This window comes from Rhinoderma darwinii, chromosome 5 (assembly GCF_050947455.1).
Source record: "Rhinoderma darwinii isolate aRhiDar2 chromosome 5, aRhiDar2.hap1, whole genome shotgun sequence".
Taxonomy (NCBI): Eukaryota; Metazoa; Chordata; class Amphibia; order Anura; family Rhinodermatidae; genus Rhinoderma; species Rhinoderma darwinii.
The window spans coordinates 155,904,748-155,931,590 of record NC_134691.1 but is presented as its reverse complement, the minus strand read 5'-3'; the positions used below and the strand labels follow the sequence as shown (position 1 = coordinate 155,931,590).

The 26,843-nt window shown below is 41.2% G+C and overlaps 1 protein-coding gene across 1 annotated transcript in view; it reads right to left on the bottom strand.

The window, feature by feature from the left end:
• F13A1 (coagulation factor XIII A chain) overlaps positions 1-26,843 on the bottom strand; it is a 152,143-nt gene that overhangs the window by 36,419 nt on the left and 88,881 nt on the right. Inside the window, exons 8-10 of the mRNA XM_075828449.1 lie at positions 24,044-24,147; positions 20,655-20,743; positions 15,078-15,231 (exon numbers count right to left, since the gene is read on the bottom strand). Coding sequence (XP_075684564.1) covers positions 15,078-15,231; positions 20,655-20,743; positions 24,044-24,147 — 347 coding nt within the window. The remainder of the gene's footprint in view (positions 1-15,077; positions 15,232-20,654; positions 20,744-24,043; positions 24,148-26,843) is intronic.

Genomic DNA, 26,843 nt, shown 5'->3' with positions numbered 1-26,843 from the left:
ATGTTACATTCAGATTTTTCACCACGTCAAACAAAACACCAAACCTGTAGATTTGTGTTTAATGGTTCCAGTATGTAAATTTTACATTTATCAATAGTCCCCCTATATTCCTGGGTTTGGCCTGTATTCTGTAATTTTTCTTATCCTGAAAGTACAAGATCTCTAGACAAGTGTTTTCCAAGCACAGCTACACCGAGAGCTTTCAATTTTGCACTATGCATGGAATACTTGTAGGGGTTCCCCAGGATGGGGAATTTGCAGGCGTTCAGTGGTCCATAGTTAAGGGACTGGGAATTACTGCGTTAGACAGAAACAACAAATCTCCACCTTTCCCACTGCAGCCATTTCTCAGATTTTACATTTTTGTTATTTCCTCCCCACCTGCTAAAAGCCATAACTTTTTTTTTCATGGAAAAAAGCCGTATGGGGTCTTGTTTTTTGTGGGACGAGGTGTCGTTTTTCATGGCATTATATAATGTACTGGGAAACTGTAAAAAAAATCTTTGTGGGGTGGAATGGGAAAAAAACTGTGATTTCTCCATTCTTTTTTGTTTCATTTTTATGGCATTCACCATGCAATTAAAATGACATGTTTATTTATTTTGCGGATCAATACGGTTACGGCGATACCAAATTTATGTATTTGTTTTTATGTTTTACTGCTTTACTGCTTTTACAAGGAAAAAAATAATTATTAAAAATAACATTTGTTTTGTGTCACCATATTCCGAGAGCCATAACTTTTTTATTTTTCTGTCGATTGAGAGGCAGGAGGACTTATTTTTTTGTGGGCGAGCTCTAGTTTTTAATCATACCATTTTGGGGTACATACAATTTTTTGATCACTTATTATAACATATTTTATTGGAGATGAGGTGACCAAAAAACAGCGATTCTGGCATTTAAATTAATTTCTTACTGCGTTTACAGTGCGGGTTGAAAAATGTTAAATTGTTATAATTCAGATTTTTACAAACGCGGCAATGCCAGTCATGTTTATTGTTATTTTTTTTGCAATACTTTAGGGGGAGAATGGTAAAAAAAATTAATTTAACTTTTAATATTTTTTTGTACATAAAAAAAACCTTTACAGCATCCTAGGGGTTAAACGAGCAGAAGCCCGCTCGTTACAGTGAAGTGTCGGCTGTATAAAACAGTCAACACCCACATAGTATGGAGCAGGCTGAGCCCGTGACCCAGCTTCATACTCCCCCCTACCCGGCAATGATGTAAGTATACAGCAAACATTGGGAAGGGGTTAAAGTTACCTGTCTATGAAATGTGATTTAAAGATGGTCATACACTTTAGATAGCTGTCGGCCAAACGATTGTTTGGCCGACAGATATTCTTCCTGACTCCCCAATGCACATGCACGCTCGGCTCAAGCAAACGTGCATGGGTTTTCAACAGGGATAAGGAAGAAAGTTGCTCCTCTGGCAGCAAGTTATCTACTTATGAACAAAAGGATCAGGCATGTTCACATTCAACACGTCCTACCCTACTCTCCACCGACATCTGCCATAGGTAAAGAGTCGGGACACCACCATACACATTAGATGGTTGGCCGGTCCCGCCAAAATCAGCGGGTTCGGCCAACATATATCATATGTCAGGGGCGTAGCTAAAGGCTCATGGGCCCGGGTGCAAGAATTCAGCTTGTGCCCCCCTACCACTCCCCAACACCACCATCATCATCAGACCCCTGCGCGCGCCTATTCCCAGACGCCTTGCCCAACAGCCCCCATAGTATAATGCCCCCACACAATATAATGCCCCATAATGTATAATGCCCCCCCCCATAACAGCACCCCATACAGTATGATTCCTCCATATAAGCCCCCATGCAGTATAATGCCCACCATCTTATCAGCCCCCATACAGTATAATGCCCCCCCCGCAATATCAGCCCCCATACAGTATAATGCCCCCCATAACAGCCCCATACCGTAAAATGCTCCCCATACAGTATAATGCCCCCCACCTTATCAGCCCCCATGCAGTATAATGCCCCCCCCCCCGCAATATCAGCCCCCATACAGTATAATGCTCCGATATGTGCATAATAGAAAAATAACATAATTACTTACCTATCACCGTTCCCACGTTGGGTGGAGGATCCTTCGCCTCCTCCTGTGTGTACTATGAGTGACTCAGCGCAGGCAGGCAGGCGCGATGATGTCGCTGCGTCCCACCTGCCTGCGCCGAGCCGCTCAGGGCACAGTGAATGCTGGATCAAGGAGATGTCAGCTCCTTGCTCGAGCATTGAATGGAACCGGGACCTCAGTGAGTGACTCGCGACCCCCCGGAGGTCTTCACACGAACCCCCAGGGGGACGCGACCCACAGTGTAGGGATGTCACGATACCAAAATTTGCACTACGATACCGATACTTCGTTTACTTTGCCAACAGTAATAAAAAAAAAAAAGTTATTTTGTTTTCTGATGTGAGGCACGTGGTGTGATGCTGAATTTTGAACGTGCCTCACATTAATAGTAATTAACCCCATCATGTTTCTCAGTCATAATGGGTTAATGTGTTAGGTACATGATGGGGTTAATTACTGTTAGGCCGGGTTTACATGAGTGTGATATATACGTGCGTACGACACGCGTGCTTTTCACGCGTGTCGTACGCACGTATATTAGTCTATGGGGGCGTGAGTCCGCTGAAAAAAACTCACGACATGTCCTATCTTTGTGCGCTGTTCGCGCATCATGCACCCATTGAAGTCAATGGGAGCGTGAAAATAACGCGCACCACACGGAAGCACTTTTCTGTTGACAAACATTCAAACAGAGTGTCATAATGATGGCGGCTGCGCGAAAAGCACACAGCCACGCATCATACAGGGCTGACACACAGAGCTGTTAAGTGCCTTTTGCGCACACAAAACGCCGCGGTTTTTGCGTGCGCAAAACCCACACGCTCGTGTAAATGAGCCCTTAATGTGAGGCACATGGAGGTTAAATTCATCATCGCACCTCGTGCCCCACAATAAGTGATAGAAAGCAGTTTTTATTTTATTTTTTACAGCGTACACATAAATGATGCAAAAAATAGTTGTGTAGGTTATTACGGCCGCGCCAATACCGATTATATGTATATTTTATGTATTGAGACTTATTTTAATGTTTATTGTAAAAAAGACGTATGTGTATTTTTTTTTTATTTAACATTACTTTGTTTTTACTTTATTTTTTAAACTTTAATGTACTGGCATATATCAGATATATCCCAGTAAATTAGCCTGTGTACGGATAGTACACAGGCAGTTGTTAGGACATACCTAAGTATGCCCTAACAACAGGAAATATGGTCAGACAGCACTGGGGTCCTTCAATGGACCCTGGGCTGTCTGCCCATATATGGTATGTCCCTCAATCGCGTCACAGGAATTCCCTGTGACGCGATCCAGGGGCATCCCCCTTTTCATTTTCCCCTGAATACTGCAGTCCGCTGTGATCGCAGTATTCACGAGAATAGCGGCGGAGATGAGAGGTTTCTCTGATCTCCGCCGTTATAAAGCCGGGCTGCGGCTGTGTAATACAGCCATTGCCCCGCTCCTGACTTTAAGTGCATGCGCGGTCAGCATGAGGAGATGCGGCCGGCGCTGCAGTAATGAGCGGCGGTTCAGGCACTGAATACAGAACATCGGGGTGTTTTGTAATGCACCCGCCATGTTCTGTCTTCAGTGCCGCAGATCATTAGTGCAGCGCCGGCCGCATCGCATCATCCTGACGGCGCGCACATGTCAGGACTCAGGAGCGGGGGCCGGGGCAGTGACTGTATTACAAAGCCGCAGCCCCGCTCTCATACACTCATGTGTACTATACTGTATTGTGTTGGATTGTGGAGTTTGCGGTGGAGAGAGGAGGGGGGCTGTGATTTAACGCCCCCCCCTCTCCACCGCAAACAGCACAATACAACACAATACATTACAAGGCATCACAACACATTACATTGCATTACAACACATTACATTACAACACCACACAATACATTACATTCCAGACTGCAGCTTACCTGGAGTCCTCCGAACCGACTCTTCCGCTCCACTGTCAAGAAGACGTGTCACGTGAGAACACGGTCACATGGTACACTAAGTGTACCATGTGACCGTAGTAACCAGGAAGTGCCGGCTTCACGACACAGAAGATTTATTTAGGAAACTTGCTGTATGGCAACAACGGGGGCCCGTGGGCCCCCCAGGCTTAGGGGCCCAGTCACAACTGCGACCGCTGCGACCCCTATAGCTACGCCACTGTCTAATGTGTAGGGCCAGCTTAAGACACATTTTAATGCCAGTATTATGCCTGAAAGAACTTGACCCCTGTGATCCTACTGGAACAAACTTAGATTACTATAGGATTCAAAGTAATCTTTTTGGTTTATTAGAGCTGTGGGGGTCCATTTGAAATTGGCCTAAAGGCTCTTTTAAATGAGCCTACTATTGTGCAAATGAGCCTTCATATGAACACTTGCTCCCGAGTGTAAACAGGGCAACAATCAGGCGATTCTCGTTCATCGGCTGATAGTGTTGTTATGCAGCAATAAATATTATCGTTGTCGGCAGCACATCTTGCTGTGTAGACAGGTAGATGTGCTGCCAAAATTATGGAAATGCATGGGGACGAACGATTATGGCAACGATCGCTCGTCCCTATACATAACCAAGCATTGCTCCTTGTGAAAAGAGCAAATGAGCACCGATCAACGAGCTGTCCATATTGGGCCTTGTAATAGGGCCTTAAAGAAATGATCTAATGAGGTTGTCTGACATAGACAACCCAGTCTTATAGCACAGCTCCGATCCAATAAGCAGATTACATGAGGTTTTTCACTGGGAGTCGCTCCGTTCAGCTGCTTGCAGACAGGGAGCTGAGATGTTTATTCTTGAAACTCTGCATAAAGTCTAACAAAGGACAATTACGCCATTTATTATTTACAGTGGGCAACATTTGACTTCTCTGTTTGTTGTGAGATAATGTACCTTGTTTTAGTGTAAACATGAAACATACTACATTAGGCGAATCGCTTTAACCCTGAGCTTTGACGACACAATCATTTTTTTAATTTTCATCACTGCATTTAGAGAGCAATAACATTTAAATGTTACTGTACACATAGCCGTATGGGGCTTGTTTGCAGCAGCATCGGCATTTGCAGGTAAGTCGATGTAGCTACTTACCTGCAAACGCTGATGCTGCTGCAGAATCAACTGTAGCCTCTGGTGCCGGTGTCCTCGCTCGTCTGACACGATGCAGGACCAGTGAGTGACGTCACAGCGTGATCTCTCGAGAACACGCTGTGTCTGCACTGCCAGAAGCTGGGCGTTCTGAAGAGAAGTGGATGATACTTCTCATCAGAGCGCCCAGCTAGTAAAAGTATTAAAAACGCCCCGATGTACGCACCTAATACACGCCCACTTGGACTTTTACTTTTAAACACACCCACTTGGACTTTTGCAAGCCTCATTTGCATAACTACAAAAATGGTCATAACTTGGCCAAAAATGCTCGTTTTTTAAAAATAAAAACGTTACTGTAATCTACATTGCAGCGCCGATCTGCTGCAATAGCAGATAGGGGTTGCAAAATCTGGTGACAGAGCCTCTTTAAATGCCTTTCTCCACTTATCAGGCTTCCCCCTCCCCCACCCTCCTAACTGTTTGCTACTTGGAATTTACTGTGAAATCCATCCCCTCAAGATGGGATGGACTATCAGCTAACTGAAGGATCAGGTTACATGCTGCCCATATGAGTCTATGGAAAGGGGAGGGAGCAGGAGGAGAAAGAGAAAGAGAGAGAGAGAGACTCTGCAGCAGCTTCCTAGCAAGTGCTACATTCTCAGCCCAATGCTGCATTCATAGCTACACTGCCCAGTACTGCTGTTTACTGTCCTCCATGTTGTTGCTGTTTCTGAGGGTGTGATTCAAAGAGATAAGGGAGCAACATGTTCTCTTTCCTATGTGTGCTATGCATGGTAGACATGATAACAGGCTTTACTTACTAGCTCAGAGAAAATGGAGAATTAGGCCTTATTCACACGAGCGTGTCCGTTTTGCGCGTGTTGCAGTTCCGTGTGACATCCGTGAACGGTGCGCATCTGCGTTTTTTACTTGCGTATGTCATCCGAATGTCACACGTTTTTTACGTCAGTAAAAAAAACGGAAGGAGGTGTTTTTCTTTTTCTCATCATTTCTTTAGCAACTGTTGCGTGAATCAATCATTGACTTCAATGGGTGCGTGATGCGCAAAAAACGCATAACTATAGGACATGCAGTGAGTTTCACGCAGCGGACACACGCTGCGTGAAAAACACTGAATGTCTGAATGGCCCCATTGAATTGCATAGGTGTGACGTCCGTTGTTTTAACGTGCGTAACACAGATGTGAAATACGCTCGTGTGAATAAGGCCAAGGAGATACAGCCTGAAGAGGGGAAAACTGCTAAAATAATGAAGGCTACAAGTGATATAATGGCCAGAATTTGTGTTATTCATCATATACGCACCTATGATAGCTTATTCTGAAAAGTCCCCTAAAAGCTTAGGTACGCTTAATTTTTTAAAAATGTGTCTATATGCCAGTACATTATAATTGTGCATAATAATATGCACAGGCATCTATTATGGTATACATACTCAGGCTATTCACCGGGGAATGGAAAGGGAGACCCCTCCCTTTATTAACACTGCAAACACTGAGGTTTTTAGGGGTTAAACGTACAGTATTCTCCAATCCAAGCCATTAGAGCGGGATTGCAGCTGTCAGTCGCTGGTGACCTGGTGGGCACAACTGCTGTATGCTAATCACTGGAATGTACATTTATGCAAAAATGCGAGAAATCGCTCCCACTGAGAGTGCACATGTACAGCTGTGGAGATCTTTGCAGCAGGTATTCAGTTTTCCTGCATTGCCAATATAGAGTAAATGAAGCATTACAAAGGGCCCATTGAAAACAATGGGCTGACCGAGTAGTACACAGATATGCCAGGTCCTTGGGTGTGAAAGCCGCTCTTTGTAGCCCCTCTTGCTTTGGCTTATAGATGGAGGTCCTGAAAGGGATACCTTCTTCTATTAACTCAGAATCCCCTAACATGGTATTTTAAAATCGGTTTTCTATACCAAACAACCTATTTAACTACTTTAATACAAGATGTAACTTTACAAGGTAATTAAATGGTAGAAATATTATTCATAGAATATGCCTGAAAGGGAAGGTGTCCCGAAATTTTTTTTTTATATGTTTTTGCTTTTAGTATGTTATTAAAATTAATTTTATTTATTTGTGTTTTTTCTTTCTTTTACTTCTCTATGGGGGCTGCCATTTTTTTTTTCATCTCTGTATGTGTCGATTAACGACACATACAGAGATGGAATACGGCACATACATCCCCATAGTGAATGCGAACGGGAGCCGTTCCATTCACTATAGCGTACGCCGTCTGTGTTTCCCCACTATGTGGCTCCCACACAGTCCAAAAGGAAGGTCTTAGGCCGAGCGACATCCGGCGCCATTTTCATGTGGACCGGAAGTCGCGGCCGGACAGTAAGATGACTACTTCCGGTCGCGGCTTCCGTCCATATGTTCAGAATCAAGGACTAGGAGCGGAGGGAGCGGACGTAGCGGAGGCAGCGGCAGGAGCAGGTAAGTTATGTTTGTGTATGTTCGTGTTATACTGTGTATTTACCACTGTATCTAATCCTCCTACACTGTGCATTCGCTCAAAACATGGCGACACACAGTGTAGGAGGTTTGAACATTCAACCCCCTCCTTTCTCCTGGCACTAGCCAGGATAAAGGAGGGGGGATTGTTTGAGGACGCTCGAGCGAGTGTGTCTTCTCCAATTTTGCGGCATAAAGCAATGAGGTTGCTTTACCACATGCCAATGCTTCAATCTTGGGAATTGCTCCCTCTAGTGACCAGCACATGGAAATGTTATAAATTAGAATCTAATTTATAATATTTCCTGACTTGTGAAAAAATGTAAAAAATTCGAACAATGTTTAATCATTTATATACTAACAGTTTAACTTAAAAAAAAAAAAAAAAAAAAATCACACCGACTGATCTATTTATTAAAAAAAAAAAAATCCCTCAAAGGTGTACATAGCCTTTAAAACAACTGTCCAGGCATCAGCAGAATGTAGGGGAACATCTCATCTTATTACTTCCCTCCTGTTGCTAGGGGAGGGATGTGGTAGTTTGAAAATCGCCACGACCTCTGTACCCATGACTACTGCTGGCATCGTACCTGCAGCTAACTGCTGCTAGCATGATCTTTAAAAAAAAAAAAAAAGGGTACATAGCATATACTTACTTATACAGTATATAGCTATTCAGAGCATACCTCATATTTAACCCCTTCCTGACATTTTTCGTATGGATATGTCATGGAAAGGTAGTTCTTCCCGCATTTTGCCGTACCCCTATGACAAATGGATGACACCGGCTCGGAAGCTGAGTCGGTGCCATCATCCCCCGATGTCAGCAGTATATTACAGCTGACACCCTGCTGTAATGGTGGGGAGCGACGTTAGCTCCGATTCCCACCATTAACCCCATAAATGCAGCGGTCAAAAGCGATCGATGCATTTATGGGGTTTGAAGCTCAATGCCACCTAACAAAGAAATTGCCATTGTGTCGGTGGCTGCAATGTCAACCGGAGGCCTAATACTGTTCTCCCGGACTGCCTAGTGCGGAAGCCTTCCAGGCCCTACCCAGAGGTGTGGCCTTAAAGACTTCCGTAGCCGACGACAAAGATGGTGCCAGCTCAGGAGTTGAGCCGGCGTCATCAGCGGTGGATGTCAGCTGTATGTTACAGCTGACATCCACCTGTAACGGCAGGAACTGGAGCTAGCTCCGATCCCTGCCATTAACCCCTTAGATGCCATGATCGCTGCATCTTAGAGGATGGCAGCAGATCGGCAGCCCTGCATGCAATCGCAGGGCTGCCGACTGCTGCCATGTCAACAGGAAGCCTAATAATGGCCTCCTGGTCTGCCATTACGGAGGCTGATTAGGCTCCGCCTGGAGGTGAGGCCTAATTGGCTTGCTGTCAGTGAACGACTGACAGATCTAATACATTGCACTACATAGGTAGTGCAATGAATTAGAAAAAAAAAATCAGACAGTCGGACCTTCAAGTCCTCTAGTTGGACTAAAAAAAGTGTAAAAAAAAGGGGAAAAAAAAGTTGTAACACATATAAAACTTTAGTTTCAAGTAATAAAATAAAACACAATCACCCTTTCTCCCTTATCAAATCCTTTATTATTGAGAAAAAACATAAATATACGATACATATTTGGTATCGCCGCGACCGTAAAGTTTTTGAATTATAAAAATATAATGTTATTTAACCCACGAGATGAACGACGTAAAAAAAAAACTTTCAAAAAAATGAGAGTATTTCTGTTTATTGGTCAATTCGCCCTACAAAAATTGTAATAAAAAAATCGCATGTATCCAGAAATGATACCTATAAAAACTATAGCTCGTCTCGCAAAGGTCCGAGGGGAACATTTCTTCTGTTTCAAGAGGCAATTTATGAACCATGAAAGGTAGGGCCCAAACATATCTGCTGGAAGCGAGGACAACACTTCCCAGCAAAATTCCCCAAACTGCAAAGATGCAGAGTGTGGACCAAAAGGGGATGAGAAAGGACACCGTTTATCAGTGTGACACAATGAAGGATTGCTTTGCAGCGTAACACACACCTATGGATTATTTTTTTTATTTTTTTTTTACCTATTATTTTACCACCTGACTTTCCCCTTGATGTACTCTGCCCAGCTCACATATGCCCCACATTATAAACGGTAACACCAGTAAAACTCCAAACAAAACGACTACCAAGCTAAATCCATGCTCCAAAAGCCAAATGGCGCTCCCTCCCTTCTGAGCCCTACAGTGTGCCCAAACAACTGTGTACTTCCACATATATGGCATTGCCATACCCGGGAGAACCCTTTTAACAATTTTTGGGATGTGTCTCTACAGTGGCACAAGCTGGGCACAACATATTTGCCACTGAAATGGCATATGTAGGGAAAAATTGAAATTTTCACTTTGCACCATCTGCAGCACATTAATTTATGGAAAAGACCTATGGGGTGAAAATGCTCACTACACCACTTAATAAATGCCTTGAGTGGTGTAGTTTCGAAAATGGGGTTACTTTTTCAGGGATTCTTTTATTATTTCACATCAGAACCTCTGCAATTGTGAACCAATACTTTGTAAAATGCCATATTAGGCCTCATTTTCGCATGGTGCTCTTTCACTCCTTAGCCTGGTCGAATGTCTGGGCAAAAGATTAGGGCCACGTGTAGGGTGTTTCTAAAACTGGGAAACGCTGCATAATAATTAGAGAGCTGTCTTGTTATGCTGGCACAAGCTGGGCACCACATATTGGCATATCTATGGAAAAATTCCCATTTTCACTCTGCAACATTGAGTGCACACTCATTTCTGCAAAACGCCTGTGGGGTTAACATGCTCACTACACCTCTAGGTGAATACCTTGAGGGGTGTAGTTTCCAAAATTGGGTCACTTCTGGGGGGTTTTCACTGTTTTGGTTCCACAGGGGCTTTGCAAATGCGACATAGCGCCCAGAAACCAATCCAGCAAAATCTGCACTCCAAAAGCCAAATGGTGCTCCTTCCCTTCTGAGCCCTACCGTGTGCCAAAACAGTAGTTTGTGACCACATATGGGGTATTGCGTACTCGGGATAAATTGCTTTAATGTTGGGGTTCTTTTTTTCCTTTATTTATTGAGAAAATGAAAAATGTTGAGCTAAAGCTACGTCTTATTGAAGAAAAAGGATTTGTTTTATTTTCACCGCCCAATTCTAATAAAATCTATGAAACACCTGTGGGTCAAAATTCTCACTACACCCTTAGATGAATTCCTCAAGAGATGTAGTTTCGTAAATGGAGTCACTTTTGGGTAGTTTCCAGTGTACTGGTACCTTAAGAGCTTTGCAAAAGTAACATGGTGCCAAGAAACCAATCCAGCAAAATCTGTGCTCCAAGAGCCAAACGGCACTCCTTCTCTTCTGATCCTTGCCATATGCCCAAACAGCAGTTTATGACCACAAATGGGGTATTGCCGTACTCCAGAGAAGTTGCTTTACACATTTTAGGGGGCTTTTTCTTCCAGATTCCTTGCGGAGATTGTTTTTTATTTAGCTAAAACTACAACTTATTGGAAAAAATAAAAAATAATTATTTTCACGTCCAGATTCCTATAAAATCTATGAAACATCTGTGGGGTGTAGTTTCCAAAATGGGGTATTTTTGGGTGGTTTCCACTGTTTTGGACCCACAAGATTTCTTCAAACCTGCCATGGTGCCTAAAATATACTCTAATAAAAAGAAGGCCCCAAAATCCTCTAGGTGCCCCTTTGCATCTGAGGCCTGTGTTTCAGTCCATTAGCACACTATGGGACATTTCTAAAAACGGCATAATCTGGGAAATAAATATTGTGTTGCGTTTCTCTGGTAAAACCTTCTGTGTTACAGAATTGTTTTTTATTAGATATGAATTTCTGCAAAAAAAAATAAAAAATTTGTAAATTTCACCTCTGCTTTCCTTTAATTCTTGTGAGATGCCTAAAGGGTTAAGAAACTGTCTAAATGCTGTTTTGAATACTTTGAGTGGTGCAGTTTTTAAAATGGGGTGATTTATGGGGATTTGTATTGTATAGGCCCCTCAAAGCCACTTCACAACTAAACTGGTCCCCGTAAAAATAGCAGTTTGGAATTTTCTTAAAAATGTGAGAAATTTCTGCTAAAGCTCTAAGCCTTGTAAGGTCCTAGAAAAATAAAAGGATGTTTAAAAAACGATGTCAATCTAAAGTAGACATATGGGAAATGTTAATTAGCAACTATTGTGTGTGGTATTACTATCTATCTTACAAGTAGATACATTTAAATTGAGAAAAATGCTAATTTTTGCAATTTTTTTGCTAAATTTTGATGTTTTTCATAATTAAATACTGAATGTATCGACCAAATTTTACCACTAACCCTAAGCCTTTACGACTGAGCCTGTTTTGGCCTTGTGGATGCAGCCAATTTTTTCAAATCTGACATGTGTCACTTTATGTGGTAATAACTTGGTAATGCTTTTACCTATCCAAGCGATTCTGAGAGTTTTTTCTCGTGACAAATTGTACTGTATAATAGTGGAAAACTTTGATCAATAAATTCAGTATTTGTTTGTGAAAATCACCATACTTTAGAGAAAATTAGCATTTTTCTAAATTTAAATGTATCTACTTGTAAGACAGATAGTAATACCACACACAATAGTTACTAATTAACATTTCCCATATGTCTACTTTATGTTTGCATAGTTTTCAATACAGCATTTAGAAAGTTTCTTAACCCTTTAGGTGTTTCACAGGAATTAAAGCAGTGGGTAAATTTAGAAATTTCTTTATTTTGTCGGAAAATCAATTTTAATCCATTATTTTCTGTAACGCAAAAGCTTTTACCAGAGAAACGCAACTCAATATTTATTGCCCAGATACTGCAGTTCATAGAAATATCCCACATGTGGCCCTAGTGTGGTAATGGACTGAAGCACAGACCTCAGAAGCAAAGGAGCACCTAGAGGATTTTGGGGCCTCCTCTTTATTAGAATATATTTTAGGTATCATGTTAGGTTTGAAGAGGTCTTGTAGTGCCAAAACAGTGGAAACCCCCGCAAAAAGACACTGGCAAACTACACCCCTCAAGGAATTCATCAAGGGGTATAGAGCATTTTAACCCCACAGTTTTTTTGCTGAATTAGTCCGTAAAAATGAAAATCTAAATTTTTTCCAATAAAACGTAGAAATTATTAATTTTTACAAGGAATAAAGAAGAAAAAGATCCCCAAGATTTGTAAAGAAATTTCTCCTGATTACGGCAATACCCTATATGTGGTAATAAATGGCTGTTTGGACACACGGCAGGGCTTAGAAGAGAAGGAGCGCTATTTGGCTTTTGGAGCTCAAGTTTGCTTGATTGGTTTTCGGGTGTCATGTCGCATTTGCAAAGCCCCTGAGGGATCAAAACAGTGGACACCCCCCAGAAGTGACCCCATTTGGGAAAATACAAGCCATAAAAAGAATTTGTCTAGGGGTATAGTGAGCATTTTAATCCCATAGGTTCTTTGCTGAATTTAGTGTAATTAGGCCGTCAAAACCTCTATTGTTTTTTATTCTTTTTTTTTTACGGCGTTCACCGTGCGCTATAAATGACCTATTTAATTTATTCTGTGGGTCGATGCGATTATGGCGATACCAAATGTATATAGGTTTTTATGTTTTACGGTGTTTGCACGATAAAATCACGGTTTTAAAAAAATGATTTTGTTTGTGTGTCGTCATATTCTAAGAGCCACAACTTTTTTATTTTTCCATCAGGAAAGCTGTGTGAGGGTTTGTTTTTTGCTGAACAAACTGTAGTTTTTATTGGTACAATTTTTGGGTACATGCGACTTTTTGATCCCTATTTATGCAATTTTTTGGGCGCTAAAGTGACTAAAAATAGCGACTCCGTTATAGTTTTTTTATTATTTTTTGTATGGCGGTCACCGTGTGGGATAAATTACATTGTATTTTTATAGTTCAGGATGTTACGGACGCGGCGATACCTATATTGCATAGTTTATTTATTTTTTTCTAATAATAAAGCTCTTTATAAGGGAAAAAGGGCGATTTTTAAATTTTATTATTTTGCCATTTTACTTTTGTACATTTTGTAAAAACTTTTTTTAACTATTTTTTTTTAGTCCCACTAGGGAATTGAAGATCCAATTGTTGGATCATTGTCATAATACCCTGCAATACTTATGTATTGCAGGGTATTATACCTGTCAGTTACACACTGACAGGAGGCATATAATCGCCTGCCATAGCAATTGCCCCCCCTGCAACAATCGGCCCCCGCAAAAGCGTAGCGGGGTGCCGATGTTGCCATAACAACTTAAATGCGGCAGTCACTATTGACTGCCGCAATTAAAGGGTTAATCGGTTCGGATCACCGCTGTGAACCGACCTGATGTTTTCCCCCAGTACTAAGGCTGCTAGTAGCAACCTGTACTGGGAGATGCCGGGCTGCGGGGAGCGCCTGTGTGCTCTGTTAGGAGCACACGTAGATTAACGGGCTGCAGGCACAAGGACCAGTGCTGCAGCCCGTTAATCTACGTGGGGTGGTCGGGAAAGGGTTAAAGTCCAATGTGTCTCAAGAAAGCCATCTTAGAATCGCTTGGATAGATAAAAGCATTACAGAGTTATTACCACATAAAGTGACACGTCAGATTTGAAAAATAAGGCTCTGTCAGGAAGGTCAAAAGTGGCTGCAGCGGGAAGGGGTTAAAGCAATTGTCCCACTGGACAGTCCCTTTCATTTAAAAGTACAACTAAAAGATTAAATCGAACACAAGCAGGATATATAATTAGCAACTTTAAATAAAGCACTACATACAAATAACTATAAGGTCACTTTCAGAAGATATAGACGCCGGGTAATAAAGGTATTTGCACACTGATCAAATATACCACTAAGGCCTTATTTACACGAACGTGTTAAACGTCCGTGGGACGGCCATTGAAATAGTGGCCTTCCCACGGACCTATGTAATTCAATGTGGCCGTTCACACAGACGTTGTTTCAACGGACCGTGTGAAGGGTCCGTGGGAAAATAGGACATGTCCTATCTTTTCGTGCATCACGCATCCCTTCATAGACTCTCAACTATGGGGGATGCGTGACATCACGTCCTGCATCGCTGAGCACGAATGCACCTCGGACGTGAAAAACGGCAGTCTTTCATGTCCGAGATACGCAGCGCTCGTGTAAATAAGGCCCTATATGCCAGCAGGGTGTATTGAATATGCAACAAACCCTCACACAAAAGGAAGGGTTTCTCCAGCTTTGACAAAATAAAAGAACTGAACAATCTAATGATGTGCTCACAGTTTTTAGAATAATGCATACAGTAATTTAGTCCCTGATATACCTGAGGCTGACAACCAGAGATTACATTCTAAAAAGTTCTGAAAACTTGTAATTACCTTCCGAAAACTTGTAAAGGTCAGTTATATCAAGTGATCCATCTCCTCCGATTTCTTTAGTTAATAGTTTCTGTCCCACATGGGTTTTATCAATATACTGAACCTCTAGTGTTCCATCTTTCATTACCTTGGAATATATAATATCACTATTAACCTGCAAAGACAAAGATAGTATTGGGTTATTGTTCCAAAAATAATAACTCAACTAATATATTATTAATATATAATGTTGTAGACCAGGGTTTATTTAATTATGTACACAGCAGCTTCAAACAAAAGACCCGACAACATTTTGAGTTTACCTTATTTATTTAGTTATTTCCTGTTGTCTATATAGCACCAACATATTCCGCAGCGCTGTACAGAAAATGTCATTACTCCCATCAGTCCCTGTCCAAAATCGAATTTCTTTATCTTCAACAGACATTAGGGACAATCTCATAGGAAGCCAATTAACATGTTTTTGGAGAGTGGGAGGAAACCCATGCAAAGACGAGAACATACAAACTACATGCAAATGTTGCACTTCGTCACTCACATTATAACATCATGATCTACAATTATAAGTTGTACTTAACATAGGCGGAACTATAGCCGTAGCAGGACCAGAGATTAATGGAGCCCACAAGAACATCACTTCTTTTTGTGGGGAATAACAAGTTGGTGGCTTTCTGCACAAATACTTCACACAAATCCACATAATAGTGGAGGGTGGGGGCAAAGATGTAGTAAAATGAGGATGAATCATTTGTATTGTATATTTGATATGAGATTATGTTGTAAATCTCACAGGTCTGTTTTTCATTAACCCCTTCACGCTGCAGCCACTTTTGACCTCCCCGATAGAGCCTTATTCTTCAAATGTGACATGTCACTTTATGTGGTAATAACCTTGGAATGCTTTTACCTATCCAAGTGATTCTGAGATTGGTTTCTCGTGACACATTGGACTTTAAGTTAGTGGTAAAATTTGGTTGATACATTCAGTATTTAATTATGAAAAACACCAAATTTAGCGAAAAATTGCAAAAATTAGCATGTTTCTAAATTAAAATGTATCTGCTTGTAAGACAGATAGTAATACCACATACAATAGTTTCTAATTAACATTTCCCATATGTCTACTTTAGATTGGCATTGTTTTTTGATCATCCTTTTATTTTTCTAGGGTGTCACAAGGCTTAGAACTTTAGCAGAAATTTCTCACATTTTCAAGAAAATTTCAAAAGACTATTTTTATGGGGACCAGTTCAGTTGTGAAGTTAGTTTTGAGAGGCCTGTACAAAACAAAACCACATAAATCACCCCATTTTAAAAACTGCAGCCCTCAAAGTATTCAAATCAGCATTTAGAAAGTTTCTTAACCCTTTAGGCATCTCACAAGAATTAAAGCAATGTAGAGGTGACATTTACAAATTTTATTTTTTATTTGCAGAAATTCATATTTAATAAAAACAAATTCCAATAAGATGTAGTTTAAGCTAAAAAAAAAAAAACAATGTCCACAAAGAATAAAGAAGAACAAGCCTCCTAAAATTTGTAAAGCAACTTCTCTGGAGTACGGAAATACCCCATATGTGGTCATAAACTGCTGTTTGGGCACATGGCAGGGCTCAGAAGAGAAGGAGCACCATTTGGCTTTTGGAGCACAAATTTTCTGGATTGATTCCTTGACACCATGTCACTTTTGCAAAGCCCCTAAGATACCAGCACAGTGGAATCTAACCAAAAGTCACTCCATTTACGAAACTAGACCCCTTGAGGAATTCATCTAGCGGTGTAGTGAGCATTTTGACCCCACAGATGTTTCATAGATTTTATTAGAATTGGGCAGTGAAAATAAAAAAAAATCCTTTTTCTTCACTTAGGCCTCATGCACACGAACGTAAAAACACCCGTAATTACGAGCCGTAATTACGGCCCGTAATTACAGGCCCATAGACTTCTATTGGCCACAGGTACCTTCCCGTATGCTTACGGGCAGGTGCCCGTGCCGTTGAAAAATATAGAACATGTCCTATTTCAGGCCATAATAACGACACGGGCAGGCCCATAGAAGTCTATGGGGCTCTCGTAATTACGGGTGGCTACGTGTGTGCACCCGTACTTACGGGAGCGTTGCAAGGCGATGTCAGGGGATAGTCACTGTCCAGGGTGCTGAAAGAGTTAACTGATCGGCAGTAACTCTTTCAGCACCCGGGACAGTGATTACCGCTGGAGTTAATAGTATTAAAAGTTAACTTACCCAGAACTCTTCTTTTTCTTCTTCTTCCTTCAGTCCGGCCTCCCGGGATGACGTTTCATCCCATGTGACTGCTGCAGCTAATCACAGGCCAATCACAGGCTGCAGCGGTCACATGGACTACCGCGTCATCCAGGGAGGTCAGACTGGATGTCAGAAGAGGGACGCGTCACCAAAACAACGGCTGGGGTACGTATGAACTTTTTTTAACTTTCAAACGCTTTGGAAACTCTGCCCGAAAGGGCTGCTCCTTCTCTCTATCCTGATAGAGAGAAGGGGCTGCCGATTAGTGCAGAGAAAACGAGTCTGTAAATATGGGTGGAATACTGGTGACACCGGACCCGCATTTCCGGGCACGGGTCCGTAAATACTGGTGGAATATGGGTCGAATACGTGTGACCAAGGACCCGTATTTACGCCAGTATTTACTGACAGGAAAAAATAAATTTGTGTGCATGGGGCCTAAAACGTAGCTTTAGCTAAAAAAATTTCATTTTCTCAACAAATAAAGGAAAATAAGAACCCCAAGAATTGTAAAGCAATTTCTCCCGAGTACGGTAATACACCATATGTGGTCACAAACTGCTGTTTGAGCACACAGTAGGGCTCAGAAGGGAAGGAGCGTCATTTGGCTTTTGGAGTGCAGATTTTGCTGGATTGGTTTCTGGGCGATATGTCGCATTTGCAAAGCCCCTGTGGAACCTAAACAGTGGAAAAAACCCCAAAAGTGACCCCATTTTGAAAACTACACCCCTCAAGGTATTCACCTAGGGGTGTAGTAAGCATGTTAACTCAGCAGGTGTTTTGCAGAAATTAGTGTGCACTAGATGTTGCGGAGTGAAAATGTAAATTTTCCATAGATATGCCAATATGTGGTGCCCAGCTTGTGCCACCATAACGAGACAGCTCTCTAATTATTATGCTGTGTTTCCTGGTTTTAGAAACACCCTACATGTGGCCCTAATCTTTTGCCTGGACATTCGACAGGGCTCAGGAGTGAAAGAGTACCATGCGAAATTGAGGTCTAACTTGGCAATTTACAAAGTATTGGTTCACAATTGCATGGGTTCTGATGTAAAATAATAAAATAAACCCCTGAGAAGTGGCCCCATTTTGGAAACTACACCTCTCAAGACATTTATTAAGGGGTGTAGTGAGCATTTTCACCCACAGGTCTTTTCCATAAATGAATGCTCTGCGGATGGTGCACAGTAAAAATTTCCATTTTTCCCTAGATATGCCATTTTAGTGGCAAATATGTTGTGCCGAGCTTGTGCCACGGGAGACACACATCCCAAAAATTGTTAAAAGAGTTCTCCCGGGTATGCCGATGCCATATATGTGGAAGTAAACAGCTGTTTGGGCACACTGTAGGGCTAAGAAGGGAGGGAGCGCCATTTGGTTTTTGGAGCATGGATTTTGCTTGGTAGTAGTTTTGTTTGGAGTTTTACTGGTAGTTTATAATGTGGGGGTATATGTAAGCTGGGCAGAGTATATCAGGGGCATAGTCAGTTGGTATAATAATGGGGTAAAAAAAACAATAAAATAATCCATATATGTGTTTTACGCTGTGAAGCAATCCTTCATGCACAGTGTTGCAATGATAAAAGGTGTCTTTCTTATCCCCCTTTTGGTACATACTCCGCACCTTTGCAGTTTGGAGAATTTTGCTGGGAAGTGTTGTCCTGGTATAATACGGGCACCCTCGCTTCCAGCAGATATGTTTGGGCCCTACACTTCCTGGTTCCCTAATTTTAGGGCCTTGATAAATCGCTTTTTGAAACAGAGGAAATATTTCCCTCAGGCATAATCTTTATTTTCTGACTTATTGGAGCCTTAACTAATTTTATTTTTTCATAGACGTATTGGTCTGAGGGCTGTTTTTTTGCGGGATGAGCTGTAGTTATTATTGTTACCATTGTGATCACTTTCTATCCTATTTTTTGGGAGGCAAGGTGACCAAAAAACAGCAATTCTGACACAGTTTTTCTATACAGTGTTCACCATACGCCATAAATTACATGTTAATTTTATTCTGCAGGCCAGTACGATTCCGGCGATACCTAATTTATAGCACTTTTTATGTTTTACAACTTTTTGCACAATAAAATTACTGTTGTTAAAAGAATGTTGTTTTTTCTGTCGCCATGTTGTGAGAATCATAACTTAAATTTTTTCATCTACGGAGCTGTATGAGGGCTTGTTTTTTGTGAGACGAGCTATAGTTTTTATAAGTACCATTTTTGGATACATGCGACTTTTTGATCACTTTTTATTCCAATTTTTGTAGGGCAAGGTAACCAAAAACAGAAATTCTGGCTATGCTTTTCAAATTATTTTTTTTCACTGCATGGAATAAATAACATAATATTTTTATAGTTCAGGCCGTTACGGTCGCGGTGATACCAAATATATATGGTTTATTTAGCCAAGCGAAAATGGGCGATAGTGTTTTATTTTATTACTTGAAACTTTTGTTATATGTTTTACAACTTTTTTTTTCACTTTTATTTATACTTTTTTTTAGTCCAACTAGTGAGCTTGAAGGTCCAACTGTCAGATTTTTTTTCTAATATATTGCGCTACCTATGTAGTGCAATGTATTAGATCTGTCAGTCGTTCACTGACAGAAAGCCGAGTAGACTTCGCCTCCGGGAGGGGCCAAATCGACTTCCGTAATGGCAGATCAGAACCATTGTTAGGCCTCCTGTTGCCATAGTAGGAGTCAGTATCCCCGCCATTCCAATCTGCTATCAACCTCTAAGATGCAGCGATCGCTGCATCTAAGGGGATAATGGCAGGAATCGGAGCTAGCTCCGATTCCTGCCGTTACAGGTGGATGTCATCTGTAACATACAGCTGACATCCACCGCTGATGACGCCGGCTCAGCTCCTGAGCCGGCGCCATCTTGCCGTCGGTTACGGAAGCCTTTTAGGCCGCTCCTCCGGGGAGACCTGGAGGGCTTCCATCCTAGGCAGACCGGGAGGCCAGTATTAGGCCTCCGGTTGCCATTGGAGCTACCGGCACCCGGCAATTTCATTGGTGGGGTGCCGCGATGAGCTGCAAACCGCTTAAATGCAGCGATCGCTTTTGTCCGCTGCATTTAAGGGGTTAATGGCAGGGATCTAAGCTAACCTCGTTCCCTGCCAATAAGGCATGATGTTAGCTATAACATGCGTCTGACACCCGGGGATGGTGGCACCGACTCAGCTTCAACAAATGTCGGGAAGGGTTAAAAAAAAGTATAATAAACAAAGAGTAATAAACAGTATTTGCCATTTTCAAATAGAGATTATTTCATTGAATTTTGACATGAGACCAAATAAAATCTTACCTCAGCAAAAAGAAAGGGTGTATCAAACTGGAAGCAAACATGACCATGCTTAATAGCCTGGACAGACGCAGGGCCACATCTATACATGCCTGAAATGATGACGAACATTAAACATTAGTAAACGTCCCCATTATTGCATTTGTATGTAATGAAAGGTATGCAATATCAGACATAGTGCACAAGTTCATTAGACTGTACTTCTCAGTGGACATAAATGGGCTCCATTATACTTTTTCTTTTTGACACTTTTTATTTATTATTATTTCTGCCACTCATCCTTCAAAATTTTGCTACTACTGCCAGTCGATTCCTTACACAGGCACCATTGCAGACACTATCAGACACTTACTTGAAACTGTTTTCAATTTATGATTATTTCTTCCACTCATACTTCCAAGTTTTTACCACTACTGCCAGTATATTTCTTGCACAGGCACCATTGCAGTAGCATCCCCCAAACGAAACTGTACAGTAGTTAATTCAGTATCTGATTCAGTCAAAATTCTAGTCTCAAAGGCGCTGTCTCAATAAGACAAATCCTTCACTAAAAACTGACCGCCCTGTTTGACTCATGGAGCCCCCCGGGGGGGGGGGGGTGAAGTTTTGTTGAGCCATACTTTACCCCTGCATTGGTCGCTGTAGGAGAAATGTTGTATTACGTGCCGGCCATTCCAATAAATGCCTGAGCAATGAGCTGGTCCATTAGAGTAAAGGCCCTTATACAATGGCCAATTATCGGGCAAACGTGCGTTCAAAGAATGCTCGTTCTCGATAATCGCACTGTGTAAACAGGGCAGCGATCAGCCGATGAACGAGCAAACGTTTGTTCATCAGCGGATCGTATCGTTTTTAATGTGTAAAATATTATCGTTGTCGGCAGCACATCTCCCTGTCTAAAGAGGGAGATGTGCTGCCGACATGATAGAAATGTATGGGGACAAGCGGTGGGAGTGACGATCGATCGGAGTAACGATCATTCGTCTCTATACTTGCTCCTTGTGAAATAAGAAAATGAGCGCCAATCAACGAGCTGTCTCGTCGATTGGCGCTTGTTGCACCAACCAAACTTGGCCAGTGTAAAAGTACCTTTAGAGCTGCTCTTACTTGATGACTCACCACTTTGGCTCCCCTTTATGACAAACATATGCCCTAACAGAGCATATGGACGGGGTTGTCTTGATGAGACAATCCCATTAAGAAAACAAAATGTGCACTCCTTTGATCCCTGTGACAAAATAAGTTAATTCTCTACTGTGCGTTACATAAAGATTTCCTTCTCGATGGAGCTTAATTGAGTAAAATGGAGCCAAAATGGCAATCGTGCCAATTAACTATGGAATAATTAAGGACATAATTAAACCATATTCAAAACAGAAAGCAAAACCTTATGACAAGAATCTGTCTAAGACTGAAGGACAGTTTGAATGTTTTAATTGCTTTTTCATTATGTCTTTGCTTAAAATATCATTAATAGACAGCCTAGTAACTTGTAACTTGTAACATTTCCTCCTATTGCAAAAAAAAAGGGAAAAAGTCACAGACTCAAGGGGCAGATTGCGCTAAAACACCTATAAATATCTTCATAGTCATTGTTTTATAACTTTCCTTGTCAACTTCAGTAACTTGAAATTTAATTGGTAGCACATTAAAACATTACATTATAACAATGGTTCCCAAACTTTCTAAAGCCGGGACCCACTTTTGGCCAAAACTTTTGTTTGGGACCCCGCACTACCGTACTTAGCACCATTTCGTCTGATGTATGTCAACATTATTCGTAGTTAGATGCCGGTACTTCAGAAAACAAGTCTCTTCCATAGCTGCCCCTACACAATATAATGCCCCTGTAGCTGCCTCCACTCAGTATAATGACCTCTTAGTGCTCCTCACACAGAATATTAACCCAATAGCTGCCCCGACAGGATAATGCCCTAATAGCTGCCCCACAAAATATAATGTCCCTATAGTAGCCCCAAATAATTATGATGCTCCTATAGCTGCCCTCCCACATTATAATGCCCCATAGCTGCCCCCACACAGTAAAATGTCCCCATAGATGTCCCCACACAGTATAATATCCCCATAACTGCCACCTCAGAATATAATGCCCCACGCAGTATAATGCCCATCATAGCTGCCATCTCACAGTATAATGCCCCACATCTCCCCCCACATAATCTAAAACCCACATAGCTGCCTCCACACAGCCCCAATAGTGGCTAATTAAAGTACTAAAATGCATACTCATCTATTGTGTGGCTCAACGCAGACAGGTGCGAAGACGTCACTATACCGCACCTGTCTGCTCCGAGATGCTCCCGGCTCAGCACTCATGGCAAAGTGAATGCTTGAGCAAGGAGCCGTCAGCTCCTTTATCCAGCCTTGATTTAAACTATATGCGTCCTGAGGATGCAGATACAGTTGAAACCAGGACATTAGTCAGTGGCTAGCGACGCCCTGGGGGTCTTCACATGAGCCCCAGGGGTTCGTTACCCTCAGTTTGGGAAAATCATACATTATAACAAGTTAAACACTTCTTTCTTAAAGGGGTTGTCCGAGCATGGACTACTGATGACCTATCCACAGGGTAGGTCATCAGTATATGTTCAGTAGGGGTCCGATACCTGGACTCCGCACTGTTCAGCTGCTCCGGCTGTCTCCGCTGCATCGGTCACAGAATAGCGGCTGAGTTGCAGAACTGCAGCTCTGCTCCTATTCAAGTGAATGGGAGCAAAGTTGCAGTTCTGTAGCATGGCCGCTATGCAGTGGTTCCAGCTCCAAACACTACATACAGTGCATAACATCCGGTGCTCGGAGGCAACCGAAAAAGCTGATCGGTGCAGGGTCCGGGTGTCGGAGCCCCACCGGTCATATATTGATGACCTATCCTGTGGATTGGTCATTAGTAGTCCATGCCCAGACGACCCCTTTAAACACATAGAGGCAGATACAGACAGCAAAAAATCAGACTAGGCCTGGAGAAAATGCGCCACAGTGGCAAGCTGTGTAATAAATTTGGCGCATCTAGCTAGACATGTTAGACACTTTTCTCTTCGTTATACCAACCCTTGGTTGGCTTAGTTCACGTCAGTTTTTTTCCACCAAAATTCAATGTCATACCTTTTTTCTAGACGCTTTTGAAAAGTGTTCAGTGAAGCAAAAAACATCTGTTCTTTTTGGCGCAAATAATATAATTTATGTTTGTCTAAATTGAGTTGCGCCAAAAAAAGGGGCAACTTAGGCCAGAATCCACAACAATAAAAATAAATCTGCCCTATAGTTTATATTTGCCAATATCACATCTATTCAATGACCGTGCCTATTAGATTAGCTAGGAGATTGGGCATTACTAAATTAGTAACAAATCATCTTTAAGTGGAAAGACTTACCATCACTGTTCTCCTGAGGTGTGGCATCTACAGCCTGCCATCCTCCAAATCCAACTGGAAGATCTGGTCTGGTCATCCAGGCCTCATTCCAGCAATGATAATTCCTAGGTGAAACAAACATTATTTATTATTATTATTGCTATTTAAAAGCAGTCATGTTAACACATGGACCCATACTCAGAGTATGTCACAGTTACGGGAAATTGCATGTACAGGAGGACCTATTCCAGCCAGAGAGCAGTAGCTAATCACAATGGTCCCAGCAGTACTGCTCAGATGAGGGGGTTTGCTTAAAGTTATTATTTCAGCCACTGGGACATCTGTTTTTATTTCAGCCCGGGTCACCCGTAACCAGGCTTTTGACACAGCAATGTGAAAAGGCGGCGTTGTGGCATAAGAACACTTGATGACCTCCATTAAATGAATATTGGCGGTAATTAAGCGGTTTTAAAAGCAAAGGTACTGCTTTATTATGTAGCTACTGTATGGGAATATTATGTGGATACTGCATATTATTTAAGCACTATATGGTGGTGATATGTCGGCACTATAATATATCATTTTGTTGTAATTATTTGGGCTGCATATGGGAATATTAATTAGGCTTTGTATGTTTTTATAATTTGGGCATTAAATGGCAATTTTATTTGCTACTAAGTGTATATATATATATATATATATATATATATAATATATATATATATATATATATAAATATATATATATATATATATATATATATATATATATATACTTACTTCTATATATACATATACACACACACAATCTAGCCAAAAGTATGTGGACACCTGACTATCACACATTTATGAGCTTGTTGACTATGTGGAGTTGGGCCCCTATTTGCGGCAATGCCCTCTCTAATTCTTTGTTTTTAAGATCTGGAAATGGTGCTGCAGAATGGGGGCGCATGTAAGAGTTGCAGCTAAAGTAATAGAGGTGACTTAGACAGGGGCGTAGCTATAGAGGGTGCAGAGGTAGCAGTTGCTTTTAAGTCTTGAAGCCTGAGTGGGGCCAAAGGCGCCTATGCCACATGAGAAAACAATAATATGATAAGTGGCACATGGTAGGTGTGGAGCCCTTTTACAGATTTGGCGTTGAGGCCCAGGAGCTTCATGTTATGTCTTTGGACGTAGGTACCCTTAACTTTCCCTGCTTTTGCAGTCTATATTAAAAAAAAAAATACACAATAATACAGAGCATGGGTGGTGCAGTCATTCACACAATCATTGCAGCCTGCCCCAGCCCAGGCACCATAGAAGCAGAGCTGGGGCAATGAGTAGGCAGTGCTGAGCCAGCAGTGGATCTCAGAAACATATGAAGCATAGAAGGTAACAGTTCAGGTGTTAGGGGGAGTGCCCTGAATTCCCGGTAAACTTAAATATTTCTTTAAAGAACAGTTTATTTTGGTGAATTTTAGTTCTAGAACAACCTTTAGTCAAGTAGTCACCAGACTAGGGGCCAGACAGTTTCTTTTAACAAGAGCTCTACATTATTCCACTCTAAAAAATGTTGAAGAAACTTCAGAAATGAATGACTTTATTTCTTATTGTCAAAGCTTGACCATGTAGCCGTATTGATAAATCTTCCCTTGATCTTATTTGATTGCTCCCTCCTTTTGTTTTACAAATATTATATTTATATATTATATTATATTTTTATTATAGGAATAATAATGTAAAACATGAAAATGTACCCCTTTGCGAAAAGACAAAAACAGGCCAAACTAAGTTGTTATTTAGGAAAACTTGGACTCTGATATTCGTGCATGTTAGAAAGTCTATAAAATAATAGCAGCTTCACTAGAATGACAGGGGGAAGAGAACAAAGTATGTGAAAGGTGTAACTTTCATTTGCCTAATGTTAGTCCCTCACAATATCTTTTTTTAGAATACAATAAATGTATGCAAGATTCCATTACAAATTCTGGTTCATTTTGCTTTTTAAATGATCTGCACCCTGCAAAGTATGTAGAAACTGATTTTATTCCACTAGCCACTTACGCATTCATGATCTGTAAAATTATACCGGCAAAAAATGTCAGGAAAAAAAAAAGAACAGAATGGTTAAACTCTGACCATTTCATTAATAATGGGCAAAAACAGAAACTGAAAGAAGCAGAGAGGATCTAAAGCTTGTCTAACAAGCCATTTCAAAGCAAGAATAAAATCTCGGATCAAGGAAAACTTGTCAATGGAGAAATATAATGAGGCACAAGCATACGAAAAGAATTATTCAAGGAAACCTATCTACAAATCTTGCATTTTTTAAACAGTGCAAGAACACTGCTGTACTAAGAAATTACTCTTTAGTATGCATGAGATAGATTATAAGAAAATCTTATCCATTGAGGGAAAGAACAATACTATTGCAGGAGTAAGGTACAGTATTTAGTCACGTTTAATGTATGCAGGTGACATGTATGTTGCATCTACAAACATGCTGCTGAGCTCTCATTCAAGGATAGAAAGGGAAACAAGTCACACTATACTCTGAACAGTTAGTAGACTACATAAAAAGGGCATTAGCTTTGTATTATATCATACGTAAAAATCTCCGAAAACAAATCCTAATCTTTATCTTCATTTATTATGGTCCTGTACCTAAAAATTTAATTGTTTTAAATACCAAATACTAAATAGACATGGTCAAGTTCCTACAAATCAGGGAGTTTCTACAGTACAAACGACCAATGACCACTAATCAGAGTTCTGATCTGGTATCTGCCTTTAGGAGGATTAAGAAAATAAAGAAAGGAATATGCTTTTTTTTTTATAACAAA